The 19,564-nt window shown below is 25.7% G+C and overlaps 1 protein-coding gene across 5 annotated transcripts in view; it reads right to left on the bottom strand.

The window, feature by feature from the left end:
• The window catches only part of LOC119605232 (calmodulin), a 38,997-nt gene extending 27,248 nt beyond the window's left edge, over positions 1 to 11,749 (bottom strand). Inside the window, exons 1-2 of one of the 5 annotated variants that reach the window (XM_037958203.1) lie at positions 11,546 to 11,749; positions 10,619 to 10,836 (exon numbers count right to left, since the gene is read on the bottom strand). In XM_037958203.1, the coding sequence (XP_037814131.1) occupies positions 10,619 to 10,621 (3 nt within the window). In that variant the 5' untranslated portion in view covers positions 10,622 to 10,836; positions 11,546 to 11,749. Of the gene's footprint in view, positions 1 to 10,618; positions 10,842 to 11,545 lie in introns of those variants that run through there. The other 4 variants (XM_037958204.1, XM_037958207.1, XM_037958206.1 and 1 more) reach the window with 4 other exon arrangements.
• Between the last annotated feature and the right edge of the window lie 7,815 nt (positions 11,750 to 19,564).

Below are 19,564 nucleotides of genomic sequence, written 5' to 3'. Positions count from 1 at the left end.
AAAAATAATAGAAATTAAAAGCAAATGAAAAAGTTGATTCATTTATGTTAAAGATAAAAACTTGAATAAAAAAATAAATAAAAATTCCTCCAAAAAAAACTTTTTAAAGAAAATCTAATCTTTTAGAAATGTTATAATAAACTACTCCCTTTCTTATCAATTTATAATTCCAATTTAAAATTAAACTTATCGTTTCACATACTTGTGGTTTGATAAATATAGATTTGAAATTGTGGGTAATAATAATAATATTGCAACATAATCATCATGATTATAATAAAAACCAAACCACACACTTTTTTTTTTGCTAAATTTATTTCTTAATTTTATGGTTATTATAAGCTTTTTAAAAGAATTGGAAGAAGAAAACAAATTTTATTGAAATTTATGACCAAATAAATAACAAACTGTTAAAGACATTCAAGAAAAAACCTGAACATACAAGAATTCTTTGAAAAAACTTCGAGTTTAAACGTATAAAACTCACCCTTACAAAAAGAAAAGGAAATTTGAAAAAATTTCCGGATTTTTTAACTTCCCCAGTTAGAAAATGTTAAAAAATGTTCAATAAATTTCCTCAAAACAAAACATTTTTCAATTTTCTATTAATTTTTTAAAATTTTCTTTCCAAAATTAACAAAATTTCGTAAAAAATTTTAAATCCTTCGAGGGAATTTTGTAGTCACATTTTGGGAATTTAATTTTTGTAACATTTTTCAACAATTTTTAAGTTACTTTTAACCACAAAATATAATTTTTTCTAAATTTTCTTTAAAATTTTAAAAATTCCTAGGAGATTTTAAAATCCCAGTAAATTTCCTCAAAACAAAACATTTTTCTATTTTCTATTAATTTTTTAAAATTTTCTTTCCTTTCTTTTCAAAATTAACAAAATTTCGTAAAAAATTTCAAATCCTTCGAGGGAATTTTGTAGTCACATTTTGGGAATTTAATTTTTGTAACATTTTTCAATAAAATATGGATTTTTAAGTTACTTTTAACCACAAAATATAATTTTTTCTCAATTTTCTTTAAAATTTTAAAAATTCCTAGGAGATTTTAAAATCCCAGTTTGGGAATTTAGTTAATTTTTATGAAAAATTCATTAAAAACTATTTACCTTTCATTCTTTTTCTAAAAATATAAAAATTTTGAAATTATGCTTAATATTCCTAAAAATCCGGGCAATTTTTTCAAATCCCTTTTTGGGTATTTGTCATTTTAATTTGTGAACTTTTAATTTTTTTTATAAATTAAGTTATTTTCCACTACTTTGTTTGCAAAAATATAAAATTTATCAAAATTTAAATCCCCGGAAAATTTCCCAAACCCATTTTTAGGAATTTTCCATTTTAAGGTAAAATTTCTTAAAATTTTTATAAAAATCAAATAAACAAAGTTTTAAACATTTTAAACCCTAAATTATAAAATTGTCGCTCATTTTAGCAAATTTCCATTACAGGTGATTTTCAAAATTTCCCCCGGAATTTAATAAATAATTTTGAAATTTTTCTTTTAAACAATATTGGTTTATTATAGTTAAAACAAAATGATTTAAATTTAATCAGAAATTCTGTTGAATTTAAGATTTTTAACTTCCCCTATATTTTGGGAATTCTTAAAAATTGAAAATTTTGAGATTTTTCCATAATCAAATTTATTTATCTTGTCATAAATATAAAATGTTTTTAATTTATTAAAGAAATTCTGTTAAATTTAAGCCTTTTAAACTTCCCCTATATTTTGGGAATTCTTAAAAATTGAAAATTTTGGGATTTTTCCATAAACAAATTAATTTCTCTTGTCATTAATATAAAATGCTTTATATTTTATCAAGAAATTTTGTAGATTTCAAGGTTTTTAACTTCCCCCATATTTTGGGAATTCTTAATATTTGATAATTTTATTTAAAAATATCTTAAGATTTCTAGTTTTTTATTGTTCTTTATAAAAAAATCGTAAAAACCCAATTTTTGCTATTTTTTTAAGAAAGTTTTAAATATTATTTGAAAACTTAATATATTAAACACGTAATTTGTGTCATATTATAAAAAAATGTTTATAAGTTAATTAAAAATCTACTCAGGTTTCATTTTAGGTAAACATTTTTCAAAACCCCATAAGCTGCTTAATAGTTTTGGGAGTATTGAAAGTATTAAACAAAAAGTTGACCTAATTTTTTAATAATTAAAAATTTGCTTTAAAACAAAAAAATTTTGCTTTATTACTAGATTAATTTGCCGGAAAATCTTATTCATAGTTTGAACATAGTTTATCCTTTAAAAATTTGTTCTTCAAACAGTTTCTGTATTTCATTTCCTTTCAAAAACTTCCACTTCATATGTAAGTCATCAGTTTTCTTAATAAATTCACTAACAAAAATAATTAACAAATCTATATGAATAATATGTACTAAATAATTATTATGTATAACATTTATTAATTCAAGTTATGACTCTACCCAGAGTACCTTTTAAAAAAGTGTGTAGGTGACTAATACTTATTAACAAATTATAATACAAATATATACAATAACATAAAAAACGCTCTTGAATTATAATTATGTATTGACCTATTTATAACAAAATACATGAAAATGTATAAAATAAATCTTAGTTATAATGAATTGATTTAGTTTATTGATAAAATATAATAGAAAATGAACGACAAAAAGGTTAGAACAGTATGAACAAAAAAAACCATAATCATATGCCATCGATTATATTGTAAAGTATAATGAGTTTTTCTTCTAGGAAGCAGGTGTGTGTATAGAAATTTAGTTGTTAGTAACTAAGTAATACATTTTAAGGGTTGTTTGAGTAATTAGAGTTATTAATTTATAATAGTTTTTAAGGAAATTTCAATGTTATAATACTAGAAAGTAGAAATTCTAGTAAAATTTTAGAAATTATTACAAATTTTCATTCTAATAATACTTAAGGAACAGATTTTTTATTTAAATTGTTATAACGTTAATAAATTCCTGTTTAATTTTCTTAAAAATCATTTAATTTATTCAAATATTATTGAAATTTTTAGAGGTTTCATACGTCCCTTTACAAAATTGCTTAAATTGTTTTAAAATTACAAAATTTATTTCATTGCTGCTGTTGATTTTGTTTTTTTTCAACAAATTTTGTATAATTAACAAAGAATACTAGATAAGTGTTTAATAATTAGTAAAACTTCTTTATAATTAAAGAATTTCTTTAACAAAATCCCAATAGTTTAACTAAATAAGTTTGACTCTCAGCCAAAGCTTAATTTTTTAGTTTTCTTTAGCTTTTGCAACTTTATTTTTAATAAAACTTGCATTAAACATTTAAATTGTTTAAAATTTATCAAGATATCTTTAATTATTTACAATTTTTAACTAAAATTAACAATGTTCTATAGATTTTAACAAACTTCTATAAGTTTATACTGCTGGTTGAGTTTGTCTTTCAAAATGGACTCCATTTTGCTTTTATTTTATATTTTTCCTAAATTTTTGCTTAAATAACAAAAAAATTTAATTAATTGTTTAAATTCTTTAATAATTTTTAAAATTTCCTTAATTATTTGCCATTTTTAACTCTACAATTAACAAACTTCTATGAGTTTATACTGCTGGTTTAGTTTGTCTTTCAAAATGGACTCCCTTTTGCTTTTATTTTATATTTTTCCTCTAAATTTTAGCATAAATAACAAACAATTTTAATTAATTGTTTAAATTCTTTAATAATTTTTAAAATTTCCTTAATTATTTGCAATTTTTAACTCTAAAATTAACAAACTTCTATGAGTTTATACTGCAGGTTGAGTTTGTCTTTCAAAATGGACTCCATTTTGCTTTTATTTTATATTTTTCTTTTAAATTTTGGTTAAATAACAAAAAATGTTAATTAATTGTTTAAATTCTTTAATATTTTTTAAGATATCCTTAATTATTTGCCATTTTTTTACAAAATTTAACAAAATCCTTTTGCTTTTTACTGCCGAACGAGTTTGGCATTTTCTTAATAAATTGATGTTTTTCTCCAAATTTTTTGCTTAAATAACAATGAATTTTAATTAATTGTTTAAATTTTACAATATTTTTGAAGATTTCCTTAATTATTTGCCATTTTTCACTAAATTAACAAAATCCTTTTGGTTTATGCTGCCGAACGAGTGTGTCACTTAATCTAGACAAAATTTTGCATTTATTTTAACATTTTCCTTTAAATTTTGCTTAAATAACAACAAATTTTAATAAAATTGTTTAAATTATTTAGTAATTGTTTAGATTACTTTAATTATTTGCATTTTTTACGAAAATTTACTAAATTCTATTAATTTAAACAGGTGGTTGAGTTTGTTGGTACTTATTGACGCCATTTTGCTTTTATTTTAACATTTCTCAGTTAATTATTGTTTTAATAACTTTAAACTTTAATTATATATGAAAATTTTTTAATATTTTTTATTAATTTATTTAATAATTTTCTAATTTTAACAAAAATTTATCAATTTGCTAAAATTTCTTTAGCAATTTCATTTGTTTACATTTTTTTCTTTATTTTCGGACACAGTTGCAAAAAAGAGGAGCTTTTTGTTTAAATGCCAAAGAAAACTTAGTTGTAAGAAAAAGGATTTTTTAAAGGAATTTGTAATTATTTTAGTTTTTTACTAACATTTTTTTGTTTTTATAACATTTATCTTTTAAAAAATGATAAATTAAATTAATAATAATTATTATTTATTTAATTAATTACATTTTTCATTAAAAATTTAGCAACAAATTGAAAGAGAAGTCGTTTGTTTACATTTTTTTATTTACAAACAAGGTTTTACAGAGTAACCAAAATGAGGAAGGAAGGAAATTTGACAGAATTTGGATAATTTTCAAAAATTTGTTAAAATAGCTTAATTTGTAAAACAAATTTCATAAATATTATACCTATATTCCATTAATATGTTATAATTAATGAAAAATTGCCAAATTTCTTTTCTTTCCTCCATTTTAGGGTTAATTTTAAAGAAATATTAGCATATGTATAAAAAGAATACAAAAAAACTGTGAAAAAATATGTACATTACTTTAGTAGACATATAAAATAATTAAATTAAAATATGAGCCAACAAAAATTTACGAAAAACAACAAACAAATCAGAAAAAGAAAAAAAAAACTAGTGTTATCAACCAGCAAAAAAAAAAAAAACACAAATTTGTTGTTTATCGCAATAATTTTCTTCTTTTTTTTTGCAAAACCAACAACTACATAGCATGTATCACCAAGTGAAATGTTATTGTTGTTGTTGCCTTATCTGTTAAATACTTTTGGTACATTTTTATTAAAAAAAACTTTTTGTTTTTGCTTTTAAACGCCAGACTAAAGCAAAAGAAAAAAATGTACAACAAAATGCGAAAATTAAAGATAAAATACAAAAAAGAAAATACTACTACTAAACACAAGTAAACGGCCAAAAAAAAAAAGCTAGAAAATAAAACACAAAACAGAATAAGAGAAAATATAAACTTAAGAATAACCGCAATGCGGCATAATGAAACGGTACGAAACGGTAGAACAAAAAATAAACTCAAAAAACATATGGGAGATGAATTTTGAAAACAAAACCCCCCAAAAACGCATAAAAAATTAATCTCTCTCTCTTTTAACACATTTTTTGCAAAGTGGTTGTTTTTTTTTTACTTGACAAGAGAGCAATATTTTCTTTTAATTTTTTATTTCTTTCTTCCTTTACATTCTATTTTATGGAAAATGTAAGCCAAACGGTTGGTGGCTGTTAAAAAAAACTCTTGAAAGAGAGAAAGAATGAGGAGAAATTAAAAGAGCCTATAACGAAACGGTTATTTATACAGATTTGTGTGTTTGTATAAGTGTTAAAAAAAAGCCGAAATAATAACAAAAAAAAGCAGTGCAAAAAAGAAATATGAAAGAAATCTATCTGCTGCTAATTTCATTATTTTTAAACAATTAAAACAAATTCATTGTTGTCTGCTTCTTTATATTGTTGTTTTTATTATTGTTTGAAATTCCTAATAAAATTCTTTTACGTTTATATCATGTTTTAATGTTGTAGCACAAAAACACTATGACGGCAAAATAACCTCAATTTACTTAACTTACACCTCCCAACCCTGCCCTTTAACTTAACAACAATTAACAGAGAAGCCAAAGAAAGTAGCAAGAAAAAAAAAATAGTAGTAGTCAACTGTTAAATCACTCAAAAGTAGTGCCAACGTGTTTCATTGTAATTTTATTAACAGGGGAAACAAAGATAATCGCCAAAATCTCCTAAAATTAATGTAATTAAGCCCAATAAAGTGCAAAGTTTTACAGCAAATAAAGAAAAATAATATATTTATATGTAAACATGTAAAATTTAAGTAATAACTAAGAAATATTTCAGGAAATTAATTTCAAATAATAAAAGTTTGGAAAAAAATCTTTAAAAATAAGTTAGGGTTTTGATTTTTTAAGGAAATGTTTAACAAAAATTCCATTTTCAGTTCATTTAACAAATTGAAAGTATTTTTTTTAAGTAAAACTTTAAAAATGTATAAAAAAGTTTCAGTTTTCTTTGAATTTATTAAACAATTACTTTTTTTTTTAATTCAAATAGTTAAAATAAACATAAATTTGTATAAAAAATTTTTGAAATAAACCTATGAAATGAAATTTTTTTAATTAAAGTGAAATTTAACCAAAATATTAAAAAAACTAATCTACTAATTTAAAAGCAAAATGATGAAAAGAAAAATTAATTATTTAATTAACTCTTAAATTTTTGAAATATTTTTAAAACATTTTTGAAAATTTTACACATTTTTTCCAAAAATTTTTATAAAACATTGAAAAGATTGCAAAAATAATTGAAAACTTTAATCTTTAACTATTCAAATTATTTTAGAACATCAGCACTAAAAATTTTTGAATATAATAATAAAATATTTTAGAAAATTTTAAAAAATTTTTTAAGAAATTTTCATTAATCTTTGAAAAAAATGCAAAATTTTAAAAAATTTATACAAACTGCTAAAAATTTTTAGAATTTAGAAATTTTTATAAATCTTTAAGAAAAACTGGAAAAAGTTTTTAAATTTTAATGCTAATTTTAAAATTTTGCAAGAAATTTGTTACAAAAATCTTTTAAAAATTGCAACATTTGTATACAAACCATTAAAAATTTTAAGAAATATAAATCTTTATAAATCTTTAGAAAAAATCTTAAACAAATTTCAAATTTGTAAACAAATTTTAATGTTTTCTAAGAAATTTATTACAAATAAACGCCTTTTTAAATTTTTTGAAAATTATTAATTTTTCTCAAAATTAAAAATTTTTAATAATTAAGTTATAATTCAAATAAAGTTTAATATAAATTTCAGTCATTTTACTATATATATATATATATATATATATATATATATATATATATATATATATATATATATATATATATATATTTTTTTTTTTTTTTTTTTTTTTTTTTTTGAAAAAGCAATACTCAATAATTATAAAAATGTTTTAATATATTTCTTTATTATTCTTTTATAAATAAAATATGTGTATTTAAAATAAAATCCTAATATTACAAATTTTTGATACTAAAGAAACAAATTAAACTTGAATTATTGAAATCTTTTCAGTTTTATAAAAATTTTTGATTTTTTTTTCAATTTTTCTTTTTTTCATAGAAGAAAATTATTAAAATTATATTAAACCAACAAAGTCTATTCTAGAGAATTGTAGAAATTAAAAATATAGGTATTCCAAATATGTATAAGAACTTTTTTTATTAATCAGCTTACTAATTAAAACAAACCACAATCGTTAACCAAGAATTTATAATATTTTTACAATTCTTGAAAAAAAAAAAAAAAAATTTCTAAAATAATTTCAAACAAAATAAAAACCTTGGTGGTTTTTAACCATAATTTTATATATATTTTTTTAAACTTAATTAATTTAAAGATATACCCTAATGCAAGTTCTGTGGTAGATTATTTGCCCTACAAAATATCTAACATAAAATTAATGAAAAACCTAATCATATTAACTGCTTAATCCCACAATTTAATAAATATTTTTTCTAAATAATACTTCAAAGATAGTTTAGTAGTAATCTAATTAAAAAATGGTATAAAAAACAAGCTAAAACCATATTTTTTATATTTTTCTATATTAGATTATAAAAAAACCTTTTAATCATTATCAGGAAGTAAGTATTTGAAAAAAGTTATTGCTTTAATCTACTTTTCAAAGCCAATCAATTTAAGTACCTAAGTATTTATTTTAACTAATCTTATATTTACTTTATTGTGCTCTACCCATAAAATTTGATAATAAATAATTGGCATTTTTAATAGATATAAATAACACTCTTGCAATTTTCCATGGAATTATATAAGACTAACAAATTTAAAAGAAATAGTAATTTATTAACAAATTCACACAATTTTCTTTAGAAAACTTTTTTTTAGAAAATATCTTTAGAAAAATTCTTCAGCAGACAATTTGCCATAAAAATTTTACTTCCTAACAAAATTTTTGGGTTGAAAAATTAATTTTAATGAAACTTTTCTGTAGAAAATTTTATTCCACAAATTGTTTTCTAAAAAAGATCACGTTTAAATAAAATTATCTTAAGAAATTATTATTTTCCTATAGAAAAATAACAACTCGTTAAACTTTTCAACGAAAAAATAGGTCCTTTTAAGAGTATGAACTATATTACTATAGAGTAAAAGTTCTTTAGCAGAAAGTATTCCTCAGGAATCTTTCTTTTTCAGAAAATTTTATTTAAAAAACTTTTGTCTAAAATACTTTTTTTCTCTTTTTTTATAGAAAAATAACTTTTATGGTAAGTTTTATATTTAAAACTTTTCTTTACACTATATTTTTATATAAAATGAAAATTTTTCACGAAACTTTTCTTAAGAGAAGTGTTTTTATTACAATTCTATAGAAAAATTAAATCTTTTTACACACTATTTTTACATAAAATGAATATTTCTTTAGAAAACACACTTTTCTCTGCAATTTCATTAGAATAGTTTCATCAGCAGCTACTTCTCTATAAAATATTTAATTAATTTTTAAATTTTCTATAGGAAAAAATACATTAATGGAAAGTTTTTATATAAAACTATAATTCACATTAAATATTTTTTTAATAAAACGAAACTTGTCTTTATTTTGTGATGAGTTTTTTAAAACAATTCACTTCACGTAAAAATTTTCCATAATCTGTAAATTACTTACTTTATCTTCCAATTTTTTTTTATAGAAAAATAACTTTCATGGAATCTTTTCTATAGAAAACTTTGTTCACCAAAATACTTTTCTAAGAAAAACTTCATTGTCAAGAGTTTTTTTTTCTATTTTTCAATAGAAAAACTATTTTTTTCTTTACAATTATTAAGAGAAAATGAGACTTAAAAAAGCTTTTCTATATAAAACATAATTCTATTTAAAATTAATTCTTAAAATTAATTAAGAATATTAGTTGAATTATCAACTTGCCTTAAAAAATTTTATCTTCACGTTTTTTTTTTTTCTAATTTTCAATAGAAGAGCAAAAGTTTCTTAAAAAGAATATAGGTAGTTTCTTATTTTAATAGAAAAACGTTTTTGTTTTCAATTATTTAGAGAACATAAACAAATTCTAAGGATTACTGTTTAATTTTTACAAAAATGTGAAAATTTTTGTTTAATGTTAAGTTCTTATATTAATTTTGTGATAATTTCTGCAAAAAAATATCGAAAATTTATTCAAAATTATAATTTTTAATGAAATCCCATTGTTTTAAAATATTTCTGAAATAAGGGTAACTCTAACCATTTTGCAAACACAGCCAGGCATGGAAAATTTAATAATTTATTACTTTTTTCAGTATTTTTCACGATGTATTCGCGATATTTTCGTTATTTTTCTTTAGTTTAGTCTAATTTATATAGCTTAGTCTATAGTTTATTTTATTAGACTAGTCTATAGACAAATCTGTAGTTTAGTCTTTAGTCTACTTCATAGTTTACTTTATAATCTAGTCTACAATCTAGTCCATAGAAGAGTCTATGGCCTAGTCTATATTCTAGCCTATAGCCTTATCTAGTCTTTAGTTTAGTATATAGTCTAGCCTATAGCCTTATCTAGTCTATAATCTACAGTTTAGAGTATAGTTTAGTCAACAGCCTAGGCTATAGTTTAGTCTATAGAGAAATCTATAATCTAGTCTATAGTGTAGTCTAAAGTCTAGTCTATAATCTAGTCGATAGTCTAGTCTATTATTAATTTAGTTTGTACTTCAAAACCTAAACAAGTACCATTTTTGTTAACTTAGTATTATTTGAAATTTGCAATTTTCCAAGCCTGGCACATAGTAGTATAATTGTAGTTGTTTACGCTACACTCCACACCCTTTTTTAACGGAAATTTTATTAACACGATTTCCTTCTCTGTTATCAGTTACTCACTGTTAAGTCAGTCAAGTTTAACAGTGTTAAAGTTTAGTCATCTCTGGTGAAAACAAGTTTTAAGCAAAAAGAAAAAAAATCGTAAAATTTTTTTAAACCGGTTGGTGTTAAAGTTCTTAAAAAGTAATTTAGTTTTTTTTTTTACGAAAACTTACCATATTTAATGTGTTTTTTGTGTTTAAAAGGGTTTAATTAAAAAAATTTAAAGCTGTTGTTGTTGTTGGTAGTTAAATCCTTTACTGGAGAATTTTGTAAACTACTGCTGTTGTTTGTTGTTGGGTTTTAGTTAAAATTAAAAAATGCTTGCGTTTTTTTAAGTCTTTTACGGCCTTTAAGTGCTCCACACCTTTGCTAACAGTCTTACAAATAAAAACTGTTGAAATTAGTTAAACAAATTTTTTCTTTAAGTTTTTTTTTTTTTTTTGGCGAACGCACAACAACAAAAAAGAGAAAACAATAAAAAAGTAATAATTTTTATAATGTAGCTTTTTCCCAAGAAAAAAAAAACGCCAATTTTTTTTTTATTAAATTTAGCGGTTTTAACACGTATGTAGGGAAAAGCAAAGAAAACGAGATATAAAAAATTGAAAAGAGAGAGAACTCTATAATACTCTCTTCAGAAAAAAGAGCATATTTTTGCTAAAATTTTTAAACCGTTTGGTGATTTCCTTTTGCTGTTTTTGGGAAATTTACTTTGCAACAACTACAAACACGAGCCACAGGAAAAAAAAAATCGTAAAAGTACACCACCATTAATTTTGGCTGCTGTTACTAAAAGCCAGAAAAATCAATATAAAAAAAACTTTTTAAATAAAAATTTCTTTAAATTTCACCAAACAAACAGAAAAAAAAAATCACCACAAAGCCACACTTTTCGGTTTTTAAAAGCCTCTTTACACAGCGAAAAAAAAAACTTAAAGAAAAAATCCCCAAAATTCTAACAATTTCTTTAAAAAGCCAGAAATTTTAAACCGTAAGTATATTTTCTACTTTTTTTTCTTTTATAATTTATATATTTTTTTTAAACAAAAGTTTATTTTCTCTTTAATAATAACTTATTTTAAAAAACTTTTCTTAATTACAATTTTTTTCTATGGATGTGTGTAAAACTTTTCCAATTTGGTTTTTTTTTTACTTCAGTATTTTATTTTTTATATATATATATAATTTTTTACAATCTTAAAAAAGAACTTAAACGTGAGAACTCGCTAATAATTCAAGTCCGCCACGGTCAACAACTCAATTGCAACTGAGCTGTTTTCTGTACGACTCTTCTATGTTTAGCTGTCGAATTTTTTTTCTTCGCTTTTCTATATTCTTCATTTAACTTTTTCATTATTGTTTTCCTGCTGCTTGTTCTTCTTTATGTGCTTTTAGCTCTTCTTCTTTTTATTATTTTGTATTTCATATCATCATTCCTTTATTTCACTGCTGTTTCCATTACTTTTTTTTCTGTCTGCTTTTGCTTTGCTCTGTTAATTTTTCTACTCTATTATAGCCGTTTTTTGTTGTTGTTGTAAAACATGCGTTTTCTGTAAAATTTCCCCTTTGTACAGCTTTTTCTTAACCGTTTCGCTCTCTTCTCTTTCGTATGTTTTTTTATACACTTTGTTGCCATTTTGGCAACCACCACCACCTGGTGGCTGTAAACGAGCTGCCATATGTTTTAATGAAATTTTAAAGGGATTGAAATATATTAAAAATTCCAATTGGAAATTTAAAAGCTATTCTACACACTGTAAAGTAGGGTTCTATAGTTGAAACGCAATGTCGACTTTTCGGCTTTTTTCATTTAGTTAAAAGTCGACTTTTCGACTTTTTGCATTTTATGAAAAGTCGATTTTTCGACTTTTTTCATTTAATTAAAAGTCGACTTTTAGATTCTTCGACTATAAGTATTTTATAAATAGTCGACTTTTTTCCGACTTTACGATTTTTTCGACTATTTTCGACTTTTTTCCGACTATTTTTTGACTTTTTTCGAGTTTTTCCGACTATTTTAGAGTTTTTGACTTTTTTTCCACTTTTTTAAAATTTTCGACTATTGTTGACTTGTTTCTACAATTTTAGAGTTTTCGACTTTTTACGACTCCTTTCGACTTTTTCCGACTTTTCGACTTTTTTCGACTTTTCGACTATTTACGACTTTTCGACTTTTTTCGACTTATCGACCTTTTTCGACTTTTCGACTTTTTTCGACTTTTATTAACAAAGTCGACTTTTTTCACAGACGATAGTCGAGTTATTGACTTTTTTGGAACAAAATAGTCGACTTCGACTTTTCGAATTTTTCGACAAAAAGTCGATTGTTCGATTATTCGAAAGCCGATTTATAGAACCCTACTGTAAAGTAGACCAGATAAGAATATACATATGTATATAGCCATCGTTAGACCAGAATATAGCCGTAACTAAAGGCTAAGTTGTAGAACAGATTAGAGACTAATCTTCAGTCTGGGCTATAATCAGAACTATTGATAAGTCTAATATATAGCCTAGTCAATAGTCTGAACTATCTATCTAATGTGGACTATACTGTAGTCTATAGTCAAATACATAGTCTTTGTAATCTGCTCTACAGTTTAGTCAATCCTTTAGCCTATAGTTAAGATTATAACTTGACCTAAAATCTACTTTTTATAGCCTAGTCCATAGTCATGTCTAGTCAGCTTTCTATTCTATAGTATGGGCTTTCGTTGCGTCTATAGACTAGACTATAGCTTAGCCTATAATATGAACCACAGTTTAGCACAAATTCTAATCGATCTAATACGGTTGTAGTCTGGACTATAAACTAGACTCCGGTTGTGCTCTACCCTAGTTCTGTTCTAGTTAAATTCTAGTTCTGTTCAAGTTCAGTTCTAGTTCAGTTCTAGTACAGTTCTAGTTCAGTTCTAGTTCGGTTCTATTTCAGTTCTAGTTCAGTTCTAGTTCAGTACTACTTCAGTTCTAGTTCAGTTCTAGTTCAGTTCTAGTTCAGTTCTAGTTCAGTTCTAGTTCAGTTCTAGTTCAGTTCTAGTTCAGTTCTAGTTCAGTTCTAGTTCAGTTCTAGTTCAGTTCTAGTTCAGTTCTAGTTCAGTTCTAATTCAGTTCTAGTTCAGTTCTAGTTCAGTTCTAGTTCAGTTCTAGTTCAGTTCTAGTTCAGTTCTAGTTCAGTTCTAGTTCAGTTCTAGTTCAGTTCTAGTTCAGTTCTAGTTCAGTTCTAGTTCAGTTCTAGTTCAGTTCTAGTTCAGTTCTAGTTCAGTTCTAGTTCAGTTCTAGTTCAGTTCTAGTTCAGTTCTAGTTCAGTTCTAGTTCAGTTCTAGTTCAGTTCTAGTTCAGTTCTAGTTCAGTTCTAGTTTAGTTCTAGTTCAGTTCTAGTTCAGTTCTAGTTCAGTTCTAATTCAGTTCTAGTTGACTTCAAGTTCGGTTCTAGTTCACTTCAACTTCAATTCTAGTTGAGTTATAATTCAGTTCTAACTTTCTTCTAGTCTAGAATATACTCTAGTGTATAATCTGGTCTTTCTATCAAAAGCGTAGTCTACAGTCTAACCTATAGTCTATTTCGGTTTATAGTCTGTAGTCTAGTCTGTATTTAGTCTAGAGTCTAGTCTATAGTCTAGTCTATAGTCTAGTCTATAGTCTAGTCTATAGTATAGTCTAGTATATAGTCTAGTCTATAGTCTAGTCTATTGTCTAGTCTATAGCCTAGTCAATTGCCAAGTCTATAGCCTAGACTGTAGTCTAGTCTATAGTCTAGTCTATAGTCTACTCTATAGTCTAGTCTGTAGTATAGTCTATAGTCTAGTCTATAGTTTAGTCTATAGTCTAGTCTATAATCTAGTCTATAGTCTATTGTCTAGTCTATAGTCTAGTCTGTAGACTAGTGTATAGTCTAATATTATAGTGTAGTCTATATATATATAGTCTAGTCTTTAGTCTGGTCTATATTCTAATCTATAGCCTAGTCTATATTCTAGTCTGTATTCTATATTTTAGTCTATAGTCTAGTCTACGGTTTGTGATGAGTCTAGTCTATAGTCTAGTCTATAATCCAGTCTATAGTCTAGTCTGTAGTATAGTCTAGTCTATAGTTTAGTCTATAATCTAGTATATAGTCTGGTTTATTGTCTAGTCTATAGTCTAGTCTGTAGACTAGTGTATAGTCTATTCTATAGTGTAGTCTTTATATAGTCTAGTCTTTAGTCTGGTTTATATTCTAATCTATAGCCTAGTCTATATTCTAGTCTATATTTCAGTCTATAGCCTAGTCTACGGTTTGTGTTGAGTCTATAGTCTAATCTAAAGTCTTTAGTCTCCTTACTCGCTTATTAGTTCCCAGCCTTATTCGCAACATAACTATCGAAAAAAATCAGACCATCTGGCAACATTCCATGCCAACATAGTTTGTCTGCAAAAATAGTACAAAGTATCTCTGCTGTATGTCGTATTGCTGTTTAAATAAGTTGTACAACACAATAACAAAAAGAGGTATACAAAAAAACTCCCCTAATTATGCTAAATCGAAAAAAAAATATATACAAAAAAACCTCAACAACTAGTAAAATATTTCTCCGTATTGTCTGCATTTCTGCACATAACACAGCAATAACAACAAAACCTGGTGTGTAATGCTTTCTTTGGCAAATTGCAAAAAAAAAGTGTAGAAAAAAAATCACATACTAAAAACCAAAATAAAAAGAAACTATGCGAAAAAATGTGCAAGAAATAAAAAAAAGAAGAAAAAAACGGAAGAAACGAAACATTTTCACGTACATTTTTTTTAATAACTTTGATCAACATGTACGAAACAGAGAGAATGTTTATCGATGATGATGATGACGATGATACGAGTGATAAATACACTTTCGTACAAACAAATAAACATGAACGAATTTAAACGAAACCAACAACCACTGACTGATTTTTGTTGCTTTATGTTTGTGTTTTGTTTGTTGGTGTGTGCAAAACATTGTTGATGAAAAAATGCGCAATATAGAACAGGGGCGAAAAGAGGAACTGGTTTAGGTATGTATAAGAACAAATGTAGTGTTTATTAGACGGCGTCCATTTTAATTAATAAAACTAATTTTATACTGTAAAAGTAATGATGTTTTGCTGTGCACCCTTAATGTTCATAATCATAACGTTATAAATTATGTTTATGATGTTTTAAAACTGAAATAAACTAAAATATTCAATTGACTCCAACTAACACCACTTGACCAGGTAAATACTTGTTTTCATTATTAAATGTTTCTCTAATCTCTGCAAAACCAGAGAGCTAAGAGAGCCATCATGTAAACAAACGGAAAATTTAAAAAAAAAATTCATTGATAACATTTCTTCTGCATTATTGATTGATAGGTGTGGTGGACATTCGTGAGTGTGTTTGTATCGCTAAGAATTATCATAAAAACATACTTTATACTAAAATGTTATCAATTGAAACGGTTTAGTCTTAATGTGATATTGCACACTTGTTGTACTCAATAAAAAAACAAATTACTTCAAAAATTAAAAATGATCAGGTAAAATGGACTTTGTATTTAACCCTTTTTAGGGAAGGATGGGTGCCTTAAAATATAGACTACTACGACCTAGGACATACCATAATATTGATTATAGACTAAACTTTATTCCAGACTATAGACTAGACTATAGACTAGACATAGACTAGAACATAGACTAGACAATACAGTAGACTATAGACTAGACTATAGATTAGACTATAGACTAGACTACAGACTAGACTATAGACTAGACTATAGACTAGACTATAGACTAGACTATAGAATAGACTATAGACTAGACTATAGACTAGACTATAGACTAGACTATAGACTAGACTATAGAATAGACTATATACTAGACTATAGACTAGACTATAGAATAGACTAGACTAGACTATAGACTAGACTAGACTATAGACTAGACTATAGACTAGACTATAGACTAGACTATAGACTAGACTATAGACTAGACTATAGACCAGACTGTAGACTACACTATAGACTAGATTATATACTAGACTATAGACTAGACTATAGACTAGACTATAGACTAGACTATCGACTTGACTATAAACTAGACTATAGATTAGACTATACACAAGACTATAAACTAGAATATAGACTAGACCTGTAGACTAGACTATAGACTACTATATACTATAAACTAGACTATTGACTAGACTCTAGACTAGATTATTGACTAGTCTATAGACTAGACTATAGACTAGACTGTAGACTAGTCTATAGACTAGGCTATAAACAAGTCTATAGACTAGAATATAGACTAGACTATAGACTAGACTATAGACTAGACTATAGACTAGACTATAGACTAGACTATAGACTAGACTATAGACTAGACTATAGACTTGACTATAGACTAGACTATAGACTAGACTATAGACTAGACTATAGACTAGACTGTAGACCAGACTATAGACTACACTATAGACTAGATTATATACTAGACTATAGACTAGACTATCGACTTGACTATAAACTAGACTATAGATTAGACTATAGACTAGACTATAGACTAGACTAGACTATAGACTAGACTATAGACTAGACTATAGACTAGACTATAGACTAGACTATAGACTGGACTATAGACTAGACTATAGACTAGACTATAGACTAGACTATAGACTAGACTATAGACTAGACTATAGACTAGACTATAGACTAGACTATAGACTATACTATAGACTAGACTAGACTATAGACTAGACTATAGACTAGACTATATACTAGACTATAGACTAGACTATAGACTGGACTATAGACTAGACTATCGACTTGACTATAAACTAGACTATAGATTAGATTATAGACTAGACTAGAATATAGACTAGACTATAGACTAGACTATAGACTAGACTATAGACTAGACTACAGACTAGACTATAGACTAGACTACAGACTAGACTATAGACTAGACTACAGACTAGACTATAGACTAGACTATAGACTAGACTACAGACTAGACTATAGACTAGACTATAGACTAGACTATAGACTAGACTACAGACTAGACTATAGACTAGACTATAGACTAGACTATAGACTAGACTATTGACTAGACTATAGACTAGACTATAGACTAGACTATTGACTAGACTATAGACTAGACTATAGACTAGACTATAGACTAGACTATAGACTAGACTATAGACTAGACTATAGACTAGACTATAGACTAGACTAGACTATAGACTAGACTATAGACTAGACTATAGACTAGACTATAGACTAGACTATAGACTAGACTATAGACTAGACTATAGACTAGACTATAGACTAGACTATAGACTAGACTATAGACTAGACTATAGACTAGACTATAGACTAGACTATAGACTAGACTATAGACTAGACTATAGACTAGACTATAGACTAGACTATACTAGACTATAGACTAGACTATAGACTAGACTATAGACTAGACTATAGACTAGACTATAGACTAGACTATAGACTAGACTATAGACTAGACTATAGACTAGACTATAGACTAGACTATAGACTAGACTATAGACTAGACTATAGACTAGACTATAGACTAGACTATAGACTAGACTATAGACTAGACTATAGACTAGACTATAGACTAGACTATAGCCTAGACTATAGACTAGACTATAGACTAGACTATAGACTAGACTATAGACTAGACTATAGACTAGACTATAGACTAGACTATAGACTAGACTATAGACTAGACTATAGACTAGACTATAGACTAGACTCTATACTAGACTATAGACTAGACTATAGACTAGACTATAGACTAGACTATAGACTAGACTACTAGACTAGACTATAGACTAGACGATAGACTAGACTATAGACTAGACTATAGACTAGACTATAGACTAGGCTATAGACTAGACTATAGACTAGACTATAGACTAGATTATATACTAGATTATAGACTAGATTATATACTAGATTATAGACTAGACTATAGACTAGACTATAGACTAGACTATAGACTAGACTATAGACTAGACTATAGACTAGACTATAGACTAGACTATAGACTAGACTATAGACTAGACTATAGACTAGACTATAGACTAGACTATAGACTAGACTATAGACTAGACTATAGACTAGACTATAGACTACACTATGGACTAGACTGTAGACTAGACTATAGACTAGACTATAGACTAGACTGTAGACTAGACTATAGACTAGACTATAGACTGGACTGTAGACTAGACTATAGACTAGACTATAGACTAGACTATTGACTAGAACTATAGTCCAGTCTATAGTCCTCACTGAAGACTAGTTTATAATCCACACTATGGTCTATAATCTGAACTAAATTCTTTTAAATTCTTATTCAATGCAAATATTTCACAAAATTTATTTGCTTGTTATTTACAAAATTTATTTTAACTTTAATTCTTGCTGTAACCTTCAAGCCATCAAGACCGGATAGATTTACAAGTGGTTTGAAATGGAAGAAGAAGAAGAAAAAAATGTAAATCTAAAAATAAATATAATGTCATTCATTCATTTCCAATGTGTGTTTTCTTGGTGTGTTTTTGTTGCTGTGATTGTTTTCACTTTCACCTTTTGCAATTTGTTTCTAATTTTTTTTTTTTTGCATATTTTTGTTTTTTCTTGTTAGCAAGACTTGGGTTTAATTCTAAACGACCCAGGTTTCAAATGCAATTCTACTTAATGACATGCTAGTAGAAACACAATCAAACCCCTTTTCGTAAAATGTATTGCGCTGCAGTTGAAAACATGTTCAGGTTAATCCAATAATAAATGTAAATGGTGGTCAGTACAAGTACAAAAGTATTTAGTGGATTTATTTCCACACAAGGATTGGTGGTTTGGTGGTTTCATCCAATACATTTGTTACTCTTACTCTGTCACAGTTACTCACATGTTTTCATGGGGAGATGGACAGACGTTGAAGCGTAACAGAGAAATTTATGTGTGTGAATGTGGTTGTGTGTGTGTGGATAGAAGAAAGATGTCCCATGGGTGTAAAGCATTTTTACCGCATTGTCATATATCGGGTGACAACTAAAGCAATATTACAGCCACAACTACATACATACATACACTCAGTGAGACACACAC

This window comes from Lucilia sericata, unplaced genomic scaffold (assembly GCF_015586225.1).
Source record: "Lucilia sericata isolate MDLA Ls3-8-SP2 unplaced genomic scaffold, ASM1558622v1 Contig000466F_arrow, whole genome shotgun sequence".
Classification (NCBI taxonomy): Eukaryota; Metazoa; Arthropoda; class Insecta; order Diptera; family Calliphoridae; genus Lucilia; species Lucilia sericata.
The sequence above is the reverse complement of the archived record's forward strand: the minus strand, read 5'-3'. Positions and strand labels throughout refer to the sequence as shown.